Genomic DNA, 24,266 nt, shown 5'->3' on the forward strand with positions numbered 1-24,266 from the left:
GTGGAGGTAATCATCTGTGGTATGAAAACATAACAGCAAATAATACTTCTTTTAGAATTTTTGTGTAGTGTTTTGGAGGAAAATATTAGAAAATGAAAGAAAAAAATTCATTGCCCTCAAAGTGACACCAAGTCTCAAAGGCAGTATAGCTAATAAACAAATAAATATGATATATACATAAATGTTACTTGTCATTCTGTGCCTTATTTCTGTCTGTATATGCAAAATACTGTGAACTACAATGTCATGAGAGAGATGGGGAATGCCATGATAAGTTAGGCAATGCCTGGAAATAATGCAGATTTGTGACATTTTCAGGGAACTCAGAAATAAGTCAAACCCAGGAATTATGACACTCAGTTTCATAAGCTAATTCTTAACTTTAGTTTTAATGAGCAGAATAGCTAACCAAAAACAGAAGAGTCGCACTGCATGGTGGATATTTCTTGTCTCCACAGACAAAATTGCAATAACTTAATAGCATTAGCCTTCAGGATTTTTAAAATTTTATTATTTTATAAATATATAAAAGTATATAGTTTAGATAATTTATTTTCTGTTTGTTTGGTTTACCTGACTATGGCTGTATTTGGTGGTACCAGCCTACATACATACAGCTGGGGAAGTATATTCCTCAGCAGATAGGCATTGTCTTTGAGTCTAGTTCCACAAACAGAATTGGAGAAACAGGGCTAAAGTCACACTTGCATGTCTACCAATCTTATGTATTTTATTCAATGAATTCAAGTCAAGAATGAAAACCTTAGTGTTTTCTACATTTTAACTTGATTTACATATAAGTAGTTTCTTTTTTTTTTTTTCCACATCCTAGGATTTTATTTAAAAGAACTCATACAGGTGGTGGTTATTAAGGAGGGCACGTACTGCATGGAGTACTGGGTGTGGTGCAAAACAAGGAATTCTGTTATGCTGAAAAGAAATTTAAATAAATAAAAGAACTCATACCATAAAATAAACCCCTGTGAAACTTTTTTATTTGTTTTAAGCACAAAAGCTTAATTTTTTTAAATGATAAGCAAAAATAAGCATATACAAATATCAGTAAGTCTATCACCATCATTTATATAGCATAAATTTACAACAATTAGATTCATAAAATTAAAGTATTCAAAATAAACTCAACGCTACTTGGAAAAATGCAATGAATCTTGAAAAGTTGAAAATAACATAATGTGCTTTGATCTATTTTATGTACAATCTTAACAAAAACATGTATTAGTGGTTTTATTGTCAAAACACACTCTGATTTCTCTGTGCAGTTTTCCCAGCTCTTTCAAGCACCCATGCAACTCAGTCAAACTCTCTCTCTTCACAGATTACATGATACTTTATATGGAAAACCCAAAAGACTCCACCCCAAAATTACTAGAACTCCTACAGCAATTCAGTAACATGGCGAAATCTGTTGCATTTCTATGCCCTAACAATGTAACTGAAAAAGCAAAATTAAGGAATCAATTCCATTTACAATAGCACCAAAAACCATAGGATACCTAGGAATAAACCTAACCAAAAAGGTAAAGGATCTGTACTCTAAAAACTACAGAACACTTATGAAAGAAATTGAGGAAAACACAAAGAGATGGAAAAACATTCCGCGCTCATGGATTAGAATACTGTGAAAATGTCAATGCTGCCAGAGCAAGCCACACTTTCAAACCAATCCTTATCAAAACACCTTCAATATTGTTCACAGAGCTGGAACAAACAATCCTAAAATTTGTATGGAACCAGAAAAGACCCCGAATCGCCAAGGGAATGCTGAAAAAGAAAACCAAAGCTGGGGGCATCACAATGCCTGACTTCAGGCTATTTTACTGTGATCATCAAGACAGCATGGTATTGGCACAAAGACATATATGTATTTTCTAAAAATAATGATGTTGTCACGTGTTTTAGTTTCCCAGGGCCACTATAACAAATTACCACTGACTCAGTGGCTTGATATAACAGAACTTATCCCATAGTTCTGGAGGTGTGAAGTTCAAAATGAGTCTCACTGGGCTACAATCAAGATGTCAGCCCACTAAGTTCTTTTCTGGACTGCCATGGAAGAATCCATTTCTTTTCCTCTTCCAGCTCTTAGAGGCAACTCTCATCCTTTGCTTGGCAATCCCTTCTAAGCAGTGACCCTGCTACTCTGACCTCTGTTTGCATTTTCACATGTGCTTCTGACTTGGACTCTTGTCTCTCTCTCCTTCTTGGGATTACATTGGTCCAGCTCAGAAGAATACAGGATAGCCTCCTCATCTGGAGGTCCTTAACTTAATCACACCAGCAAATCTCTTCATGTGGAAGGCAACATGTTCACAGTTCTGGGAATCTTTGCTAGGGTAGAGAACCCATTTCTGCCTCCAATATCTATATCCATATTGGCATATTTTATGAAACTGGGCAATCCAAAGTTTTCATGTCTCATTGACTAGCACTCAATGGAGTAGTGTCACAAAAGCTTACACTAGTTAGTCTCTCTACATTAACTACAAGATTTGTCCTAAACAATCTATACACATAGTCCTTTTGAGAAATAAGTAGAAAGTATTTGATTAAAGTTTCCAAATGATATGCATACATATATATGGGCTCACATATCACTTATACACACTTAAGCTTCCAATGGAGATTTTCTTATCCCTTAATGTTGGGATTAATGTAGAGCATGAAATCATCCATAATAACTGGCTTGCTAAAATGTAACAAGGAGGCTCCTGGGGGCAATGGAAGGTTCCAGAGAAGAGCATTGGCCTTTGGAATGCTGAGGCCTGGGTGACCACTTTGCCAGGTGAAAGCTTCCCCAAAGCTTTATTAGCGCAAACAGCTGTCCTGTGGACTAAGAGATGTGTGCATTGTCCCCTAAAGTTATGTTTAGCAGAAGTCCCAGAACATGCTGATCAGCACATTGTAACTTTCCAGTAATCAAACTCTTCTATTTTCTGTAACACTTCTTGTCACACATCACTTTGCTCAAGAGAGTAATAAAAACTTCCGATTATTCCGAAGCACAAATAAAGGTGACAGCAAAGAAGAGCAAAGTTTCTTCATCTCTGAACGTTAAGCCCCTTGCTTTTTCCTCACTTTCACAGCAAAGTCTGGAGTAATCTTTCGTCCATTGGTGTAGGGATTGCTGGCCATGCCCCGCGCCTGAAAGTCTACCTAAGTTTGGTTGCAAATACCATCTTCCTGCAAGTCCGTAAGACTTCATCAGATGTCTACATGCCATATGGCACATCTATCATCTCTGCTTTCCAAATGGTTATTTCTACAAGCTACCTCCATGGAAAGGAAAAAAAAATTCTTTCAAAGAAACCATTCAAAAAAGAAGTAAAAATCACTGCAGATACAGGTGACAGGAGACAAAATAGAGGTTTCTATGCTAGGTCAGGTCTCCTTCTGCTTAGAGAAACTTAACTGCTCTACCACAAAATAATTCTCCACTGTACTTCTTTTATCCTCATATATATTGGATCTTAACCTAATACTGGTGCATTTCTCTTACTCATCCTCTCTGTCCCTCTTTACTTTTCTATCTCAGTTAAAAGCTACAGAAATGTTTTCCTTTTATTAAACAGAACTATTACCCATAAAGCCCAAGACCATGCAATAAATAATGCCACCAGTTGTCACTCCCTGTTCTACACACTTGTCCAGAATTGGTTTTGACTCTTTCAGTACATAAAAGTACTTGTACAAACAACAACCATCAACTAGGTTGGAAAAATTTTGTTACCAAAAATTTGTCATCAATCTTTGATACAAACTCTTACCTCACCTCACAAAATGTACATGACTTGGGTTAACTAAAATGTAAATATCAAAATATCTACTTCTTAACGCCAAGTCACAAACATAATTTGTGTAAATAAAGGAATGTGCTCATTTTATTCCAAAGCAGGGCCCCAGGAGATATTATGACATATTCATACATGGGTCAGTGGGGACCGCATGCACAAGTCGTTAACTGTAGTGATGCATGTAGAAGTCACAAGCTGGAAACTAATTAAATTCCTGTTACTATGGCAGCAAACCTATAGTACATGGGGTCAGAGACAGATTATGGCAATTTTATTAAACAGAGACCAGCAAAATATTGACGTATAAGTAAAAAATAAAATTCAAAAACATGTAGTTGAGGGAGAATCTTGGAGTAGAATTAGTTATATAACACCCTGTGTGTGCACTTCAAAGTATACATTATGCTCACTTTATAAAGCTGTAATTCTTTTTAAGAACCTTTATCAACTTTTGTGGAGGAGCTACATGTGTGGAATTATGATGAGCAGGCACATGGGATGTTGTGTTAGGGTTCATTTACTCAGTTTACTCCCTTAAGTAAAAAAAAAGAAAGCAAACTAACATTATACACATATCCATAATTTTTATTCCTTCTTAACTTTTTTTTTGCAGTTAATGAAAATATTTATTTGAAAATAACTGGTTTTCTTGAGGATATTTTATGACAGTTAGTGAAAATATTCCTGAATTTTTAACACACTATAGGTCATGTGTAATAGGTTTTTTGTCTTTATTCTCAGATTTAAAATATGGAAGAGGTCATTGTGGAAAACACTGAAATTTTATATAATTCACAGATGATTATACTATGTATCAGAGAAATGATCTACTTAGATCCAGATATTTGAGTGAATACAATGAAAATAACTTAAAAAAAGTTGAATATATATATATATATATATATATATATATATATATATTTCCACAATTGGGAAATCAGTTACTCTGAACAATTAGCAAAGACCAGTGGCATCATTTCTTGCTCTCAGATGCTTTGGGAATAACCAAGAATTGTGTTCACACTCTCAGGGGAGTGTCTCAAAGGGAGGAAATGTTCATAAATTCTTCTGACAGCATTCAGGTCTAATAATCACACAGAGGAACGAGAAGACAGTCTTCACTTAAGGTGAATAGATGGCATTGATTATATTGATTACTACATCAGCTGCAATGATGATTTTGGATCCCTGTCTTCCATTTAAGTGACTGATATGAGTATAATCACCAAAGCCAGACTCAGTACAATACATCATGCATGTAAATCATCTCTCTTCATAACTAGGTTTTCTGGCATAACGATATATGTTTACCACTATGAGTATATTCTTTGAAGGTGGTAAGGGACCTCATTTCTATTTGTTATTATTTCTACATTTATAATGAGATTTTAGACAATACACATCATGAAGTGGGAGTAAGCATTTTTACAAGCTCAACTTAGAATCCTCTTCCTTTCCCTCTCTGTCTTTCTCCCTCCTTTTAATATGTGTGCAATGTTCTCAACATGACCAACCTGTTTATCTCAGTTGAGGCTATTTACAAAACGTTATAGAATATTGAGTTGAGGTTGAGTGTTCTCATTTGCATAAGAGGACATCCTTGGACTCCATGGCCATCCCCCTGGTCCTAGTACAGCTCTGGAGTTTCTGCTTCCATCTGATAGGAGTCAGGTTTGATGCTCACTTTCCTTGTTTCTTTCCAGGCAGTGCTTGGGCAGGACTGGTGCGAGGAGGGCCACATAAATATTTACTTTACTGAGTTTCAGAAGAACTCCAGAGTTTCAGAAGAACCCCACCTAGGCACCCTATAATTTTCATTTTTTTAAGATACATTTTTAATCACTGTCAACTTCTACATTCCCTTAGTGAGATTTTGATCATAAAAGCATTGTACAAATATGACTAATTTTAGCAAATTGACATTTTTATAACACTAAATGTAGTATCTGGGAACATAGTATTTCTGCCAGTTTGTTTAGGATTTCTATAATATTTCCCCCCAAATTGTTAACTTTTTACCTTTTAAGAGTAGGTACAGTGTAGTTTTTATTAGGTAGTCTATCATCATGGCATCTCCCTTTTAGTCTTAATTTTTATTGCTTTTATCCATTCTAATTGGTATTAATTTTTCATCTGTTCAAATGCTCAATTTTTTCTAACTCATTGTGGTAATATGAATTCTAATTATAATTTTCCAAAATTAAACCACCCAGACAAATAAGTGATCAACACAGCTTAAACAACTGTCCTATAGTTCTTATATTCTATGAAATTTAATATCAATGACATATTAATATTGTTTATGGCATATATATGAGAAAAAGCAGATATATAGATATAGATATAATGAACTTATAAGCCTGAATATGTTTTGTGTCTCTTTTATTAGTGTATCTTTCTTTTTTAAATCATGATTTTATCTTCTAAGGATGAGTTGCAGTGGGGTTCACATTTTTTCAATCTGGAGTAGTTGGTAAAATAATATGGGTGCTTTTTTTAAAGATTTTATTTATTTATTTGTCAGAGAGAGAGAGAGCACAAGCAAGGGAAGCAGCAGGCAGAGGGAGAAGCAAGCTTCCTGCTGAGCAAGGAGCCTGGTGTGGGACTTGATCCCAGGACCTTAGGATCATGACCTGAGTAAAAGCAGCTGTTTAACCAACTGAGCCACACAGGCATCCCTGATTTTTATTTTCTATGAAAGTTTGGAAGCACCTGTCTTTAAAAACAATCTGAAGGAGAAAGGAGTTAGAAAAGTAGAGATCTATAAGGTGCAAACCTGAAATAAAATGTATTGACACAGAACATTTATGTAGACTTGATTGAAGATGACACAAAGTGTTAAGAATAATAATAAAAGTAAAATATAGTAAATGACCTCCATTTGTCTCTGTGCTGTATCCAGTTGGCTTTATTTAGATCACATAATCATGTCCCTTGCTCCATGTCATTTAAATGAATAAAATTAAGTACTTACAATGAATCACGCCTTATCTCCTTCTCTTTACTCCCTATTACTCTTTCATTCATGTACTTCATGCAGTATTATTTGCCAGCACCTAAAACATTTGAAATAGGATCCCCTAATTTAGAGTGATAGTTCTCTTTCTTGCTTAAGTGTATTTATAGAGTTTACTGGATGATTTTAGGTGGTATATTAGTAAATACATTCTAATAATTTTTACTTGTCTTAAGATGTGCTAGAAAATACAACCACACAATTAAACCTTTCATTTCAGAGATATTAGTGTAAGGTCAAAGCAAAGGTAGGAATGTTAGATAATTCTTCTTTTCCATATTGAATAACTTGTAGATGCAGGCCTTACTGGTGTACAACATATCACAGATCAAAAACTGAAAAATTCCAGAACAAAGTGCTAAATACTCAGATACATTATCATAGAAAAAATAACATTTGTTTATGTACATTAGAGTGGGCATGTTGGAAATGTCTGCATAGTAGCTAAATTGTGTATCATCATAAAAAATCCTTAAATAATATTTAAACTCATAAGAGCATAGTGGAACAAGCATGCATTAAAAATGGGTAGTGGAATGGGAATACTATTAGTTCCAGGTTCAGTGATGGAGGTAAGTCTTATTTTAAATTAACCCATCTAAAAGATTGGATTTATCTTAACCACAATGACTTTGGCTCCTAAAATGTCAACAGACGTTGTCTCCTGAAACCCAATGACTCTTGTGATGGTTGTTCCCACAGCAATTTTCCTTAACAGCCTGGATGAACAAACAAAATCTAACAGCGCTAACAGAATTCATCCTAATGGGAATCACGGACCATCCGGAGCTGCAGGCTCCCTTCTTTGGGCTCTTCCTCATCATCTACACAGTCTCAGTGGTGGGCAACCTGGGCATGATCATCCTCACCAACATGGATTCCAGGCTCCAAACACCCATGTACTTCTTTCTCAGACACCTGGCTTTCATTGATCTTGGTTATTCAACTGCTGTGGGACCCAAAATGCTGGTAAATTTTGTAACTAACCAAAATACAATCCCCTACAATTGGTGTGCCACACAGCTGTCTTTCTTCATCTTGTTCATCATCAGTGAGCTTTTCATTCTGTCTGCAATGGCCTATGACCGCTATGTGGCCATCTGTAACCCTCTGCTCTACACAATTGTTATGTCGCAAAGGGTGTGCTGGATGCTGGTAATCATCCCTTATGTCTACAGTGCTTTTCTTTCTGTGATAGTCACCGAAAAGATTTTCACATCATCCTTCTGTGGCCATAATGTCATTAGACATTTTTACTGTGATAGTCTTCCCTTGTTAACTTTGCTTTGCTCAAGCTCACATGATATTGAGTTGATAATACTGATCTTTTCAGCGTTTAATTTGGCTTCATCTCTTCTGATAGTGCTTGTGTCCTACATCCTGATCCTAATGGCCATTGTTAGAATGAACTCTGCGGAGGGCAGGCACAAGACCTTCTCCACCTGTGGATCTCACCTGACAGTGGTCCTTGTATTATACACCACTCTATTCTTCATGTATTTGCAGCCCCAATCCAATCATTCCTTTGATACAGATAAAATTGCCTCTGAATTTTACACTTTGATTATACCTATGCTGAATCCCATGATCTACAGCCTGAGGAACAAAGAGGTAAAATGTGCCCTGCATAGGATATGGAAAAAATGGCACAAACTACTTATATAGAATTCACTATAAACTATGTATACAATAAATTAAGTTATAGACTACTGTCTATATGTCACAGGGCTTAGGAAGCAGTAATGTGTAAGAGTCATAGAAAACTAGAAATATTTTTTCCTGTTTTCAACTTATAGGTGTTTCAATAGTGATCATCCTTCTGCTATCAACTTTGGTTTCAGTAAGAGGTAAAGAGTAAGAGGAAAGAGTAAGAGTAAATGCTTCAGTAAGAGACTAACTCTCACATTGCCAAGTACTTGGGTGACAATCAAAGACAAGTTTTATTTTATTTAAAAAACATCTCTGCTTAGATAGTCTTTTTAAAAAGACATTTTGTATTTAATATTAAAAAAATATGCCCATCCCACTGACATATGGCACAGGGAAGATGGCTCTTACTGCTTTTTTATGGAGGGAATATACACATCAATGAATAATCAAGAATATCTGCCTTAATAATACTTTAATTTTATCCCCTTGTGGTTTGGCAGCTCAGATTCTTCTAGGTGATAATTTGTATACCTGTATATACTTGGGAAGGCAGAAATAGAAGTGTGGTGATTTTCAGAAGGCCTAATTGTGTACATTAAAAATTCAAAACAACTCTTCATGCTGAAACATTAGAAAGAGTAAGTGGCTTTTGTAAGATTGGTATAGGTAAGTTCAGCATATGAAAGATCAGTGTTGTTTGTTTGTTTTTCCTATATGCTAGCAAAAGCCAGGCAAAAATTTAATATTAAGCTATCTATTATACTGGAAATAAAAACTGTATAATACTTAGGGAAAATTGTAATGAAGGATTTGCATGATTTTCTTCTTAGAAACTATCAAAACATTGCTGATATTAAGGAAGACATACTGTGGCATATACCATACAAAAGGATCCATAATATCTTAGAAGAAAGAACACAGACATATTCTAAAACAGATATCAATCCTTTAATAAAGCTAGATTGTTTTTAAAATTATTTTTTAAATTGTCTTAATTTTTTTTGTAAATAATTCTTCCTTTCTTCATTCCTTCTTTGTTTTTCTGTCTTTCAGGATGATGGAAGTTGATTGTAAAATCTAGTAGGAAAGAAGAAATCCCAAAAAGTTAAAGACAGTCTTGGAGAAAGAGTATAAATTTGCAAAAGTTACACCACCAGATTTCATGACCTATTACAAAGCTAAAGTACTTAAGAAAACATTGCTGCAAGTGGCATAACCACTGTTGAAACAGTATGGAGTTTCCTTTAAAAATTAAAGATAGAAATACCATATGATCCAGTAATTTCACTACTGGGTATTTTCCCACAGAACATGAAAATATGAATTCAAAAAGATATATGCACCTTTATGTTCCTTGAAAGATTATTTACAGTAGCCTAGATAGAGAAGCAGCCTAAGTAGCCACTGATAGAAGAATGGATAAAAATGCGGAATATAGGGGTGCCTGGGTGATTCTGTGGGTTAAGCCTCTGCCTTTGGGTCAGGTCATGATCTCAAGGTCCTGGGATCAAACCCCACATCAGGCTCTCTGTTCAGCAGGGAGCCTTCTTCCTACTGTCTCTCTGTCTGCCTCTCTGCCTACTTGTGGTCTCTCTCTCTCTGTCAAATAAATAAATAAAATTATTTTTTAAAATGTAGAATATATATAAGTACATATATATGTGTGAAGTATTATTCGACTATATAAAAGAATGAGTTCTTGCCATTTGTGACAACATGGATGACATAGATCGTATTATGGAAAGTGAAACAGACAAAAATACAAATACTACATGAATTCACTTATATATGGAATATAGAAAATGAAACAATTAAACAAAAAGCAGAAATGAACCCATGAATACTGAGAACAAACTAATGGTTGCCAGAGGGAGGGTAGTACAGAGATGAGAAAAAATGGGTGAGGAGGAGTGGAAGATACAGACTTTCAGTTTTGGAACGAGTGAGTTAAAGGAACAAAAGCCGCAGCATAGGAAATATAGCTGATTGTATTTTAATAGCATTGAATGGTGGCAGGTGGCAGCTACACTTGCATTGAGCATAACATAAACTATAAATACGTTGATTCACTATGTTGTGCATCTGAAACTAATGTAACATTGTGTGTCAACTGCACTCCAATAAAAAAAAAAAAAAGAAGGAAACTATTTTCCAGAAATCAGACTAATTGATCAATGGAATAGAATGGTGACTTCAGAAAGAGATCCACATATATATTGTATATCAATATTTCCTGAAAAAAGAAAGAATGATCTTTACAATAAATGCTATTAGGTAATTAATATACTATTTTGAGGGAAAAAAAAAAAAGAAGAAGAATCTGGACACATACCCAGGACCTATGCAAAATCAATTCTACTTGGATTAACAATCTATACGTGAAAAACAACAAACATTTGAAAGGAGATCATAGTGGGACATCTTTGTGATATAGAAATATGTACAACATTTTAAACAGAACACACAAAACAACAGGTGTCTAAGATTTAAAATGATTGAGTTTTATATGGAAATTCTGCTTATCAAAATTAATACTGTGGAAAGGAAACTCTCATATTGGGAGAGGATGCCTTTATCAGACCTACAGAATCAGACAGAGAGCTGAAAGGGATTCATGTGCAAAATATAAAGGTAACTCTTAAAAATCTATTAATAGTTGACATGAAATACAATGCAAAGTTGATCAATCCCAATAGGATTTTTAAATATTTAAGTTGATATCTGAATTTATATGGAAATGCAAAAGATCTAAATTGGCCAGGGCAATATCCTATAAGAATTTAATAACGGGCATAAATTCCTTTCATAAAGCTAGGTTTTCTTTTTAAACATAGCATTCGTGCACATATGGATAGAGATGCCAATAAAGCATATAAAAACAAAGTCCCCAAATAGACTCATATGTGTAAGTTCACTTTGGTGAGGGAACACAAGGCAAACTGAACTGAGGAGAAGGTGAAGCTGACACCCCACAACCCCTTTCTCATAGAATACATGTGACATTCCTCAACCACTCCTGGCTGCCCTAAAGGAAAAACAAATCGTTAACCTAGATATTACAAATCTGCAAGACCTGAGTCTCCCTCAGTTTATAAATATTTTAGCAATCTATAAGAACAAAGCATTTTTATCAATAAACAAACTTCCAAAAGGAAAGGGATACAACTAAATGCTCTTATAACCTTGACAGACACTTGAAGGGGGCAGAGTGTAATTTTCCTCCAAGAAGTTCCCAACTACCTTAATGTTAATATCTTACTAGAAGGATAAACGACCCTGCTTAACTTGGCAATGGCAAGGACTCTCTTCTTTAACACGAAAGCCCTTTTGAGACCTCCCTTTTTCCATACCTCCCCCATCCTGGTAGCACATAATTGGCCACAACTGGTCACTCCTCACAACTCTGGGCAGCAGCTCCTTCGGCCCAACAGTTCTGTCCCTGTGCTTTAATAAACCATCATTTTGGACCAAAGGTTCCTCCAGAATGATTTCTTGGTCCTCGGCGCTGGACCTCACCCCTATATTCCAAAACCCCATCAAGCTGACTTAAAACAAAAGTCCTGCTGTAGTGTCATGGGGAAAGGAGAGCTTCTCAGCAAACTGACCTTGTTGAATTAAGTAAAACATAAACCTTGTTTGCATCATATGCAAACATTAATTGAGATGTATTGTGAATATAAATGTGAGCTAAAACCCACAAAGTTTCTTGAAGAAAAGTAAAATACATCCAGGACTTGGAATAAACAAAGAAGGCCAAGGAAGTGGGGGAATGAATGCATATCTTAAGGGAAAGGGTCCAGGCTTTCCTGACATCACACTGATGAGGGAACAGAAGGCTGGCTGAGGACAAAGCAAAAAGTGACACCCTCCAACCTTCCCCTAACCCCACTCCTGGGTGGGACATATGACATTCTTTAGGAATCTCTCACCCATCTTAAATGTTAATACCTTGCTAGATTGCAAAACGACCTTGGCAATGGCAAGGACTCTGGTATCCAGTATCTTGTAGGTCCCCTTTAGCAAATGAAAGTCTATTGAAACCTCCCTTTTCCTTACTTCCCCCAACCCTATCCTACATAACCCCTTGTAACCCCAGAGCAGAGCTCTTCCTGCCCACGGGTCCTGTCCCCTGTGCCTTAATTAAACACCATTTTGCACCAAAGATGTCTCAAGAATTCTTTCTTGGTCATCGGCTCTGGACCTCACCCAACTGAACCTCACTTATAGTCTAGAACTTCATCAACACCAGTATATGAGGTTGAACTGTGCTCATTCGGTATTTCATATAAGTTACCCATTTTGTTTGGAATTTGTGATACAGTAGAGGAGTATTGTTCAAAGGCAAGAATGCAAGGCTGAGTTCCCATTTGAAAACCCATCACCTAAATCACAGAAAGTGACATCCTTATAGGTTAAAAGAAAGCAAATATGAAAAAAAAAGAAAGCAAATACATTTATTATAAAATTCAACACCTATTTGTAATAAACTGCCCAGCTGAGCAGAACAGAAGAAACTAGGGTTTGTAAACAATATCTATAAAAATTCTTCAGAGAGGGACAATTAAAAAAAATTGGATACAGAGATATTTAAGGCAGTGAAAATACTTCTATGATTTTATAATAAGGAATACATATTATTACAGTTAAGAACCTACAGATAATGTGTGATGTAAAACTAAAACACTGAACACTTTCCTTCTGAAATTGGCCAGGACTAGGAGACCCATTCTCACCAGTTATATTCAGTGTGTATTAGATATTATAGCTGGTTTGACATGATAGAGAATAAGAAGTATAAAAATAAGAATAAAAAGTGTAAATAAAAATAAGAATAAAAAGTATAAAAATAAGAAACACACACTGCCATTAAAAAAACTTTTAAGTAAATTTTATGATTAACTACATAGGAAACATCTACTAATAATTTATTAAAAATAATAAGCAAATTTAGGAAGTTTGCTGGATACAAGATGAATTTAGAAAAGTCAACCTTAATTCCATATCACACACACAACAATTAAAAAATAAAATTGAAGGAGGGTAACATCTATAAAACCAATAAAAAACCCTACTTTATGAATAGATCTAACAAAAATATCTAAGTCTTCAGTAACATATATATAATTTAAAAAGGCATTTCAAAGAAACAAACCAATGAAAATTGAAACCAAATATGTCCATGGAATAGAAATTGTGACAATGTCAAATACCTTTGGATTGATCTGTAGTTTCAATATACTCTCAACATAATATTTTTCTCCCTCTCTCCTTCCCTTCCTATTTCTTTCCTACCTTCTTTCTCCTTCTAGAGAATCACTGATAAACTTTTTTGATCCATTAATTCTTTTACTTTAGCCTGTCATCCTCATTCTATTCTGATATTTTTAAGTGATAGTTTATTAGGGATATTTATATTTTTTTTATTTCACTATATTCATGTTTGTGCATATTATAGGTTATTCTCATAGTATATAGGAGATTCTTGTGGCCATAGTGTGCAGAACGAGTTATAACACCCCAGAATCTATAAACCTATATGTATATGTCTATCTCTTTAAATTATCTGTGTGTTTCACTTTGCCAGTAATCTGTTACATAATATAGCAACTTTAAAACACATTATTTTTCTATAAAGTAGAGGATCTCTTTTTCCAAAGAGAATTTTTATGAAGTTTTGTCATAAAACCAATTCCAATGACCTCAGATTGTTCCAGTTTCCTTGTATTATCCGAGATTCCAGTTGTACGATATATACCTGATGTGTTACAAGCAACTTGGTGTATGTCAGTTCTAAGGAAAATGCGCCTGGGGAGGAAGAAATAGTTTGGTTTTAGGTAAAATTTTATTAAATATTTTAAGGAAGATAGAAGTAAGTTCTCCAAAAGAACAACACATGGATGCCCAATTTTAGTCATGGAGTTGGAACATGACGGGGTGAAGGGATTGGGGACAATTACTTGGGTAACACACTACTTGATCTATTTTTATCATGAGAACCCTGAAAAGAAGTTAAATTGAACAAAAAGAATTTACGTGTGTACATGTGTGAAGATAATTTATTTCAGACAACATACTTTCACCACTTAAAAAAACAAAAACAAACACCCACAAGAAAACACTACTATGCATTATATTTGAGAACTGTGTCCAGGTATCATAAACACACTGAAGCACTTAATTCTCATTTATCTTTCCCAGCAATGCTGGAAAAAAATTGATTTTGCTCCTATGGGAAAAGAGAATAAGATAATTTACATCATTTGCTCAAAGTATTCCTTTGTATATACCACCATTGTCAGTATAGCAGTGGCTCTATCTACCTCTGTATATTTCCTGGGAGATTTCTCTATACAAAGACAAATAATCTCTACTAGAGTCTGTTAAAGTTTCCTACTTACATGCCTCTATTGTGTAACAGTCAAGTGTGTTAACTGTTTCATCCTACCACATAAGGGCATAAGGGGTCTCACAGGACCATGCTTTACCATAGTCATTTTCAGTGTTTCCATAGGGACGCCAGAGTGGCTCAGTCTGTTAAGCATCTGCCTTCAGATCTGGTCATGATCCCAGGATCCCGGGATCCAGTCCCACATTGGGCTCCCTGCTCAGGGGGAAGCCTGCTTCTCCCTCTCCCTCTGCCTGCTGTTCTGCCCATTTGTGCCCTCTCTCTCTCTCACACTCTCTGATAAATAAATAAATAAACTCTTAAATAAATAAAGGAATAAATAAATAAATAAATAGATGTTTCCATTGATCATTGGCATTCCAGTTTTTAAATTTTTTGGACATAATTAACATATTATATTATGTGATTTAAATTTGGTAAATATAATTATGTAATTGTCAGTATATAACAACAAATAAAAAATTTTTAATTACCTTTCCATCTAAAGTATTTATCATTTATTAAAATTTTTTCTTCTCTATGTATCCACATAACTATGTATCTATCTACTAGCTCAGGTATCTCCCTATCTATCATCTATCTATCACCTACCTAGTTTTCCAGCTTTGGCCCTATTAATATTTTGGGGTAGACAATTCTTATTTGGGTGGGGAGCAGACCTAAAGCATTAGGATAATTAATAGGATCACTGGACTCTAACCATGATATGCCAGTAGCACACTTCCTCAAGTTATAACAATCAAAATACCTAAAACAATGCCAAATGTTCCCCAGTTGGAAAACAAAACTTCCCCAGTTGAATACCACTGAAACACTCATCTATCTCTAGAAGTTAGGTTCAGGGCCGGGATTAATAGAAAGATGAAAGAGTGTAAAAAGAGGTTCAACTTTATTAAAAAATAAAAGCATTTTTATGGTAAAAACAAATCAAAACCTGGCTAATGTGACTATGTAAAGTCAATTGTATTCCTATGTAATATTTATTATGAAAAACAATTATATTTTAACTTAGGAAAACACATAGTTACATCATTAATATTTTCAGAACATTTAAAATGAGAAGAATTCTCATCATTGATTAATTTTTTTAAAGTTTGGTTTTTTTGCAAATACAAACTAATGTGAGTACACCAAATATAAAACATTATAAAATAAATTATGTCAAAGCAAAATTAAAAGACAATTATTACATATAGTAGACAAAATTTATAATCATGAATACATATAAATCAAATTACATATATATTTACAAATTTTTATTTATAATTACAAAATAAGATAACATGAATCCTCATATAAACTTTAAATCCACATAACTCGTAACAATATGTATAATTTTTGTACCCAAAATATAACAGTAAATGCATTTAATTTTTTAAAGAAGACCATATAGGGATGCCTGGGTGGCTCAGTTGGTTAATCATCTGCCTTTGTCTCAGAGGTCATGATTCCAAGGTCCTGGGAATAAGCCCCACTTCAGGCTCCTTGTTTAGCTGGAAGCCTGCATCTCCCTCTGCTTCTCCCTCTGCTCATCCCTCCTGCTCGTGCTCTCTCTCTGTCAAATAGATAAACAAAATCTTAGGAAAAAAAAAAAGAAGATAGTATGGATGAACTTGACATTATACTAAATGAAATAAGCTAGTCACAAAGGAAGAAATACAGCATAATGCCGTCTGTATGAGATATAAAAAATAAACACATAGAATCCAAGAGTAGAATGGTGGCTGTTAGAGGCTGGGGGAAAAGGGAAATAGTTGATAAGCAGTAGATATAAAGTTTTAGTTATGCAAGATGATTGAGTTGTAGTGATTTTTTATAAAACATTGTGCTTATAATCACTATTACTGTATTTTATGCCTTAATATTGGTCAAATATTGTTCAAAGTGTAGATCATATTTTTTTTCTTTACAAAATAAAAAATAAGTGAAAAGATATGGAAAACCAGAAAAACTTTGTATATAATTTGTAGTTAATGCCTCTAGACAGGGTGGAGGGAATGGGAATGGGGAAAAAGAATTAGTACATATTCGATTTATATGTAATAAATATATTACCTTAAAATAATGAATGTTATGTGACAAAAGTATTCTTAAGGTGGGGATGGAAATATGGTGCCTGTAATATCATTTTCTACACATTTATACACGTGTGTGTATATATATGTATGTAGACATGTATGTGTTTCTTACAAATGCTTTGAAAGATGATATTTTTGATCCAGGATGGTCATATCTTTTCTTCAAATTTATCTGCTTTGGTTAAATTTATCTGCTTAACCAAAGCAGATAAATTTGAAGAAACTTAAACCAAGTTTATTATATAGCATACTCAGAACTTAGGAAGGAAAAATATATCTTGTACAATAAATAAGTTTCAAATGAGAGACCAAATTATAATATAAATCATCAATAATAATGGAAAGTGTAAAGATAATATTTTTTTTTTAATTATATGACATTGTGGGAACACTAAATAGAGAAGTTAGAAGAGCTGATGAGGGGTTGAACTCCTTTTGACTAACCAGGGTACAGATTAACTTCAGGAACATGACAGACAACCTACAAATGACATTTCAGAGGAGGCAACAACACAATCTTCCTGTGGATACTTGGACTTTGGAAAGGACCTCAAGGATTTCAATTCATTCTCATGTGTAACTTAAGATGTGTCAATATCTTTGTTATTTCCTCTTTCTGGTCCACAATTTGACTGTTACTTCAAAAATGGTAGAGCCTAGAATGTGCTACACCTATGTTAGATATTAGGAACACCAAGATGAAGAAGGAACAGTGTGTCCTGCCCTCAAGCAGTGAATATTCTAGAGAATGATATGCAAGTTGTCAGGGTTTTTATTTATTTATTTTTTAAGATTATTTCTTTATTTGACAGAAAGATCACAAATAGGCAGAGAAGCAAGCAGATAGAGAGGGGGAAGCAAGCTCCCTGCTGAGCAGAGAGCCCGATTTGGGGCTCGATTCCAGGACCTTGGGATCATGACTTGAGCCAAAGGCAGAGGCTTTAACCCACTGAACCACTCAGGTGCCTCTATCATTGCTTCTGTATCAAAGTTAAAATCACATTAATGATAGATGGCAGAGCTGAAAATAAAACCTCATACTTTATCTCAGAATTTTAAGATGGATATTATATTCACTCATTCACTTATTCATCATTCATTGCATCAGTCAGTAAATCAGCAAATATCTTTTGAACAGCTACTCTTTCCTGGGTATTATTTTAGAAGGCATTAATACAAACTATTTAGACATGCCCTTTTTATTTATAAAGCTTACAGACTAGAAAATCTTGCACAAGAGCAATATAAAAATACTGTGAATATTAAATCATTATATTTGTACATGCTTGAGGAAAGATCACAAGATTATATGAAGAATGTATTCTCCATTAAATAAGTTTAATTAAAAAAAACAGCAACAAGATCAGGCATATGATGGGTGCCTTCTTTTTTTTTTTTTTTCCTAAGAATTTATTTATTTGACAGAGAGGGATCACAAGTAGGCAGAGAGGCAGGCAGAGAGAGAGGAGGAAGCAGGCTCCCCACTGAGCAGAGAGCCAGACACAGAGCTTGATCCCAGGACCCTGGGGCCATGACCTGAGCCAAAGGCAGAGGCTTTAACCCACTGAGCCACCCAGGCGCCCCTGATGGGTACCTTCTGAAAGCCTCTAACATAACTGACGTTTAGTATTCTCGCAACCATGCACATTTTGAATTTATGCTCTGTCATCTGAATATTATGACAGATACACCAGGGCTTGTTCTTGACTAGAATGGAGGCTTTGCCTTCAGTTCTATTCCCAACATGCACAGTAAAATGGAACACTGGAGCCACAATCCTGGGCTTCTAATTGTTGGATTTTCTCCACCCCAGGGCCAGCAGCCACACTTCCCAACCACCAGAGGGGACAGTTCAAAAGAAACAAACACCCAAAGGGTGGAATCATTGCACGAGATTGTTACTCAATAGGATCATCTAAGCAAATGCCTAGGCTGGCCCAACATTTTCACTCGCTGGGTGCAATTCCTGTGTGGAGACTTGCATAATTGGTCTTTCTCTCCCTGAGGAACCAGAACTTTATCTGGGAATTCCTGTTTTCATGCGTGGGGCCTGGATCCATAAACAAGCTTATTCCCGTGTGCAGGTCTTCAGGGACATCAGACACAGATAAATTTCTTCAGCGTGCCTCCTGCAGAACCTTCACAGTGGGTCTCAGCAGATCTCTGGACAGGTAGGTTCACCCCAACCATTTACTTAGTACTCACCCTGGATGTGAAGACCATGTATCTTGGGAACTTTATGGATTCAAATCAGACTCAGGACTGACTGGGGACTTAACTCCCTGTTCTCTGAAGCCTCAGTGGAAGGGACAGAGAAATGACTCAAAGCACGGTCCCCAGCACCCCTGCTGTTAAACAGTGTGAACATTTCTAAAGAGAAATGAAGAGTCCTTAAGAGGATTCTATCTCACCTTAGGATAAAGAGGAATTTTTCTGCCCTAGAGCAAGCAGACTGATGTTTTAGAAGGCCCTCTATACCAGACAGGAAGCTTCTTAAGTAATTTGAAATACCTGATTTTTCTCCAAGATGGACCTACTAAATTGTTAAACATCAAGAAAAATAAGTTTCTCCCCTTCTGGATGTTCACATTGCCCAGAGTGACAAACTCTATGATGGAGAGAAAGGTTCCCTAATGTCAGCTGGCAGGCTTTGAGATGCTGGTGGACACTGACAGCTCCTGTCAAGGTGTTGTTTGTCCCCAAAACAACTCAGGTGTAAATAATTTTAAGACAAATTGTACAGTTAGGAACCAATAGAAGATTTCTTGAAATCATTTCAGTAGCTATTTAAAAAAAATTGCAGTATGATTTCTCTACTTAATTGTAATATAAATGATGAACATTAGGTAAATTTTTAAAGTTCTTTCCCTGACATGCTAGTATTTGGGCAGACTTATAAAATATTCCTTTTCAGCAACAAACTTAAAATAAGTTGTGTCAAAAACTAACATAACTTTACAAAAAATAATTAAATCAGAAACCTTTTGGAAGAAATAGGAGAAAAATACTTCATTTCAGTGATATATGCTTACCAAAATAAAACACAATCCTAACATTGTCATTGGTAATTTTTTTTTAAAGATTTTATTTATTTAATTGACAGACAGAGATCACAAGTAGGCAGAGAGGCAGGCAGAGAGAGAGGGGGGAGCAGGCTTCCCTGCTGAGCAGGGAGCCCGATGTGGGACTCGATCCCAGGATCCTGGGATCATGACCTGAGCTGAAGGCAGAGGCTTAACCACTGTGCCACCCAGGCGCCCCAGTAATATTTTCTTTAAAAAAAGGAATTAATAAGTGGTAATGATCTATGCAAATATTTCTATCTAAAAGCTAATTGCAGAAATTCATAGTACACATCTACAATGACATTTTTGTGTGTGTGGTTTTTTTTTGCTTTGATAAATTAAAGATATAATTATTGAGTGAATTATATCTCAGGGTGAACCATGCACTGAACTCCTTAAGAAGCAAACAAACAGGAAATGTTTTATTTAAAGTGAGTGTCACCTCTGTGTTTTCCACCTTAAACTCATCTGTGTATTTCTTACAGATATGGTGGCAGGAGAAAAGAGATATGAAATATCTAGTGCCACACAGTCATATAACCTCATCAGACGTATATTAGATGTATGGAATAAAGTATCATTAATTCAACAAACACCACAGATTTAAGAAAGCCCCCAGCCTGATTCTTTTTTTTTTTTCTTCAATTTATTTATTTTCAGAAAAACAGTATTCATTATTTTTTCACCACACCCAGTGCTCCATGCAAGCTGTGCCCTCTATAATACCCACCACCTGGTACCCCAACCACCCACCCCCCCGCCACTGCAAACCCCTCAGATTGTTTTTCAGAGTCCATAGTCTCTCATGGTTCATCTCCCCTTCCAATTTACCCCAAAGCACATACCCTCCCCAATGTCCATAACCCTACTCCCCTTCTCCCAACCCCCCTCCCCCCAGCAACCCACAGTTTGTTTCGTGAGATTAAGAGTCACTTATGGTTTGTCTCCTTGTTAAATATATACCTAGATATCATGTGTCCCAGTTGCTTGGATATACAACATTTTAGTTCACCTGTTATTTCCATTTTAACTATGAAACTCTTCAGTGAGGTAGAATGAGTTAGTGGGATACAAATAGGACACCACATTAGAAAATTGTTCAAAATGTGCTAATAACAAGAACTGCTGGCACCAAATATCATACTGTTATCAGGCTCTGTACTAACCCATGTTTGTGTAGTATCTCATTATATTCACACAAGAATATAAACACTTGATAAAAATCCCACAGCTAGTAACTGGTGGCCTAACTTCCAGCCAACCAAGTGACCAAACAAACAAGCAAACAAAACACATAAAGCAAAACCATAAAACTACAGCAACAATCAATATTCTACAGATGCTTTGCATGACAATCTCATTGAGCCACAACTGTCTTATCAGACATAAAAATAATTCCATGTCCTCTTGGACATTCCTGCAGAATAATGAGATCATTATTTTGAAATGGCTAACATTGTTCTGGGCCTAAAGTATAGTAAATAATGAATATATTAGCACTTCTCTCCAATCATTTCTCTATAGAAGAAAAACAAAGTAATCAAATTTGAGCAAATCAAAACTGCAAGTAATATTTCTTTTAAACATCCAAACAGGAATTAAACAATTTAAAGGAAAGAAGATTTGATTGAAAAAAAGAAATGGCTTCCAGAACATAATAATAGAGATGTTTCTGAACAGGTAAAGATCAGAGCGATCAAAAAGACTAGTTTATTTGGCCAAGAAATGTGGTTACTTTAAAAAATCAGCTTCTGAATAACACTAAGAAGGAGGACTACTGAGGTATAGTCCATCAGTGAACAGCTGAATCAGTGTGGTATGGTAGAAACTGATAGGGAAAGAAAAAAAAAACAAAAACTATCAGAGTCAAAGCATTTTTGACAGGAATATAGAATTCCCAAGGATGATGACAAGGTATGGACTAAAGAGAAAGCCAGTGACAGCTAAGGAGAAAATAAATGAAAGTCACTGGAGGTCACTCTGGCTCATCAATTTCTTATACAGAGCTATCTTTTATCACTGGAAGCATACACAGATACATGTGTATATGTAAATACATATTCATGCAATAGTATATTAAAATACACAAATATATATCAATACATATAATAGATTTTGTACACTCAAGTAATATAAATTATATCTAACACAATTGAAAACAGCATTGTACAACACTTTTAACATGAAATTAGTCTCTAGAAAGTGTGTATTTCTGAATTTTTTAAGATTTTGAGAAATACGATTAAAATATGACACTTTTACCTGTGACCAGAAAATATTATCCAATTTATATGAGACAGTCTACAACCTAGCATCTATCAGGAAAATCAATTTGACTATCTATTAATTTCTTCAATTTTCCCCATTAAAAGATTAGAACAACAAAATAAATGGCCTCAGAAAATCTCACCTTGGTGACTGAGTTCATTCTCATGGGAGTCTCAGATCGCCCAGACCTCCAGATTCCACTCTTCTTTGTTTTCCTGCTGATCTATGGGCTGACCATGGCAGGGAACCTGGGCATCATCACCCTCACCAGTGTTGACTCTCAGCTCCAAACGCCCATGTACTTCTTCCTCAGGCACTTGGCTATCATCAATCTTGGTGATTCTACTGTCATTGCCCCCAAAATGCTGGTAAACTTCCTGGTTACAAAGAAAACCATATCCTACTATGGATGTGCAGCCCAGTTGGGTGGGTTCCTGGTGTTCATTGTTGGTGAGATTTTCATGCTGGCTGCAATGGCATATGATCGTTATGTGGCTATTTGCAAGCCCCTGCTCTACATGGTGGTGGTCTCTCCACAGATGTGCATACTGCTGGTGTCCCTCACTTACCTCTACAGTCTGACCACAGCACTGACTGTCTCCTCCTGTGTGTTCTCTGTGTCATACTGCTCTTCCAATGTAATCAACCATTTTTACTGTGATACTGTTCCTTTGTTGGCATTGTCCTGTTCTGATACCTACCTTCCAGAAACAGCAATATTTATCTCTGCAGGGACCAATTTGATATTCTCTATGATTATTGTTCTAACATCGTACTTCAACATTGTCCTTGCCATTTTGAGGATCCGTTCTTCAGAGGGCCGACGAAAAGCCTTTTCCACCTGTGCCTCTCACATGATGGCTGTCACTGTGTTCTATGGGACAATTCTTTTCATGTATTTGCAACCAAGGACCAACCACTCCTTAGATACTGATAAAATGGCCTCTGTCTTCTACACCCTGGTGATACCAATGCTGAACCCCCTTATATATAGCCTAAGGAACAAAGATGTGAAGGATGCATTCAAGCGATTCCTAAATAACCCTTGTCAGTCTTTCGAATTAATGTAAATTTAAAGCTTCAATTGTCTTCATAAAACTGTTTTCATTTGCTCCTAAAAAGCTAATCTCTGTTAAATGCAGAGGTAATAAATAGTTAAAAATTTCATGGGTTTCAATGGGAAAATCTTAACCCTTTATTTTCCAACCTCAAATACCCAAATTTTGCTAATACAAAGATGTGTTAGTTGACCAAAGAAAATATACTTATATAAGTAGTAAACAATAATTTCAGAATAAGCATATTTCACAATGAAACACAACTTGTTACTGGGCTTTTATAATTTCTAATCAAGGAACAGGAAGTGTGAAATTGGGGAAATTTTGTGAAAACCAGTCCTTGGATGTTGGTCAAGCATCAGGTCATCTTTCTTGCCATAGATCAGTTTCGTTCAACTACAAAAGGTTTTATTTTCACTTTTTGTTTATTTTATCTTTCAATTTGTTTACCTTTTAAAATCCATTTTTATCTTGTACTTCACATAAATTTATATCACAGAAAAAGAAACCTTTAGGATAAAATAAAAACTGAACCAAAAAAATGCTTAAATAACATGGGAATAGGCCATGTAGCAAAACAGAAGACAATGCATGAAGGGAGATTCCACTTTTTCATTCCTCTTGTGTGGTACATGTACATAAAACAAAATGTTGATATTTATCCTGATATGATATAAAATTAGTTTTCTCCAATCCTCTTTTTCTCCCTAACATTATGTAGAGCTAATCATCTGTGGTATAAAAATATAAAGCAAATGCTACTTCTTTTAGCATTTTTGTTTAGTGTTTTGCAGTCAAGGGTTAGTAGACCAAAAGGGAAAAAAAAAGTCATTGCCATTAAGGTGACACCAATTCTCAAGGGCACCACCTCCAATAAATAAATAAATATTCATTTTTATTCTATCTCTTTCTA

The 24,266-nt window shown here is 35.3% G+C and overlaps 2 protein-coding genes across 2 annotated transcripts; both read left to right on the forward strand.

The window, feature by feature from the left end:
- The first annotated feature begins 7,551 nt into the window (after positions 1–7,551).
- LOC122914434 (olfactory receptor 8K3-like) lies at positions 7,552–8,493 on the forward strand. Its single transcript, XM_044261049.1, has one exon. The coding sequence runs from the start codon at positions 7,552–7,554 to the stop codon at positions 8,491–8,493; it is 942 nt and encodes a 313-aa protein (XP_044116984.1).
- Positions 8,494–22,417: 13,924 nt separating this feature from the next.
- LOC122914436 (olfactory receptor 8J2) lies at positions 22,418–23,365 on the forward strand. The gene has a single exon (XM_044261050.1). The coding sequence runs from the start codon at positions 22,418–22,420 to the stop codon at positions 23,363–23,365; it is 948 nt and encodes a 315-aa protein (XP_044116985.1).
- Positions 23,366–24,266: the final 901 nt, after the last annotated feature.

Source organism: Neovison vison, chromosome 7 (assembly GCF_020171115.1).
Source record: "Neovison vison isolate M4711 chromosome 7, ASM_NN_V1, whole genome shotgun sequence".
Classification (NCBI taxonomy): Eukaryota; Metazoa; Chordata; class Mammalia; order Carnivora; family Mustelidae; genus Neogale; species Neogale vison.

Bases quoted from the DNA above. Each gene is read 5' to 3' on its own strand.
- LOC122914436 (XM_044261050.1), top strand. From the start codon at position 22,418: ATGGCCTCAGAAAATCTCACCTTGGTGACTGAGTTCATTCTCATGGGA.
- LOC122914434 (XM_044261049.1), top strand. From the start codon at position 7,552: ATGAACAAACAAAATCTAACAGCGCTAACAGAATTCATCCTAATGGGA.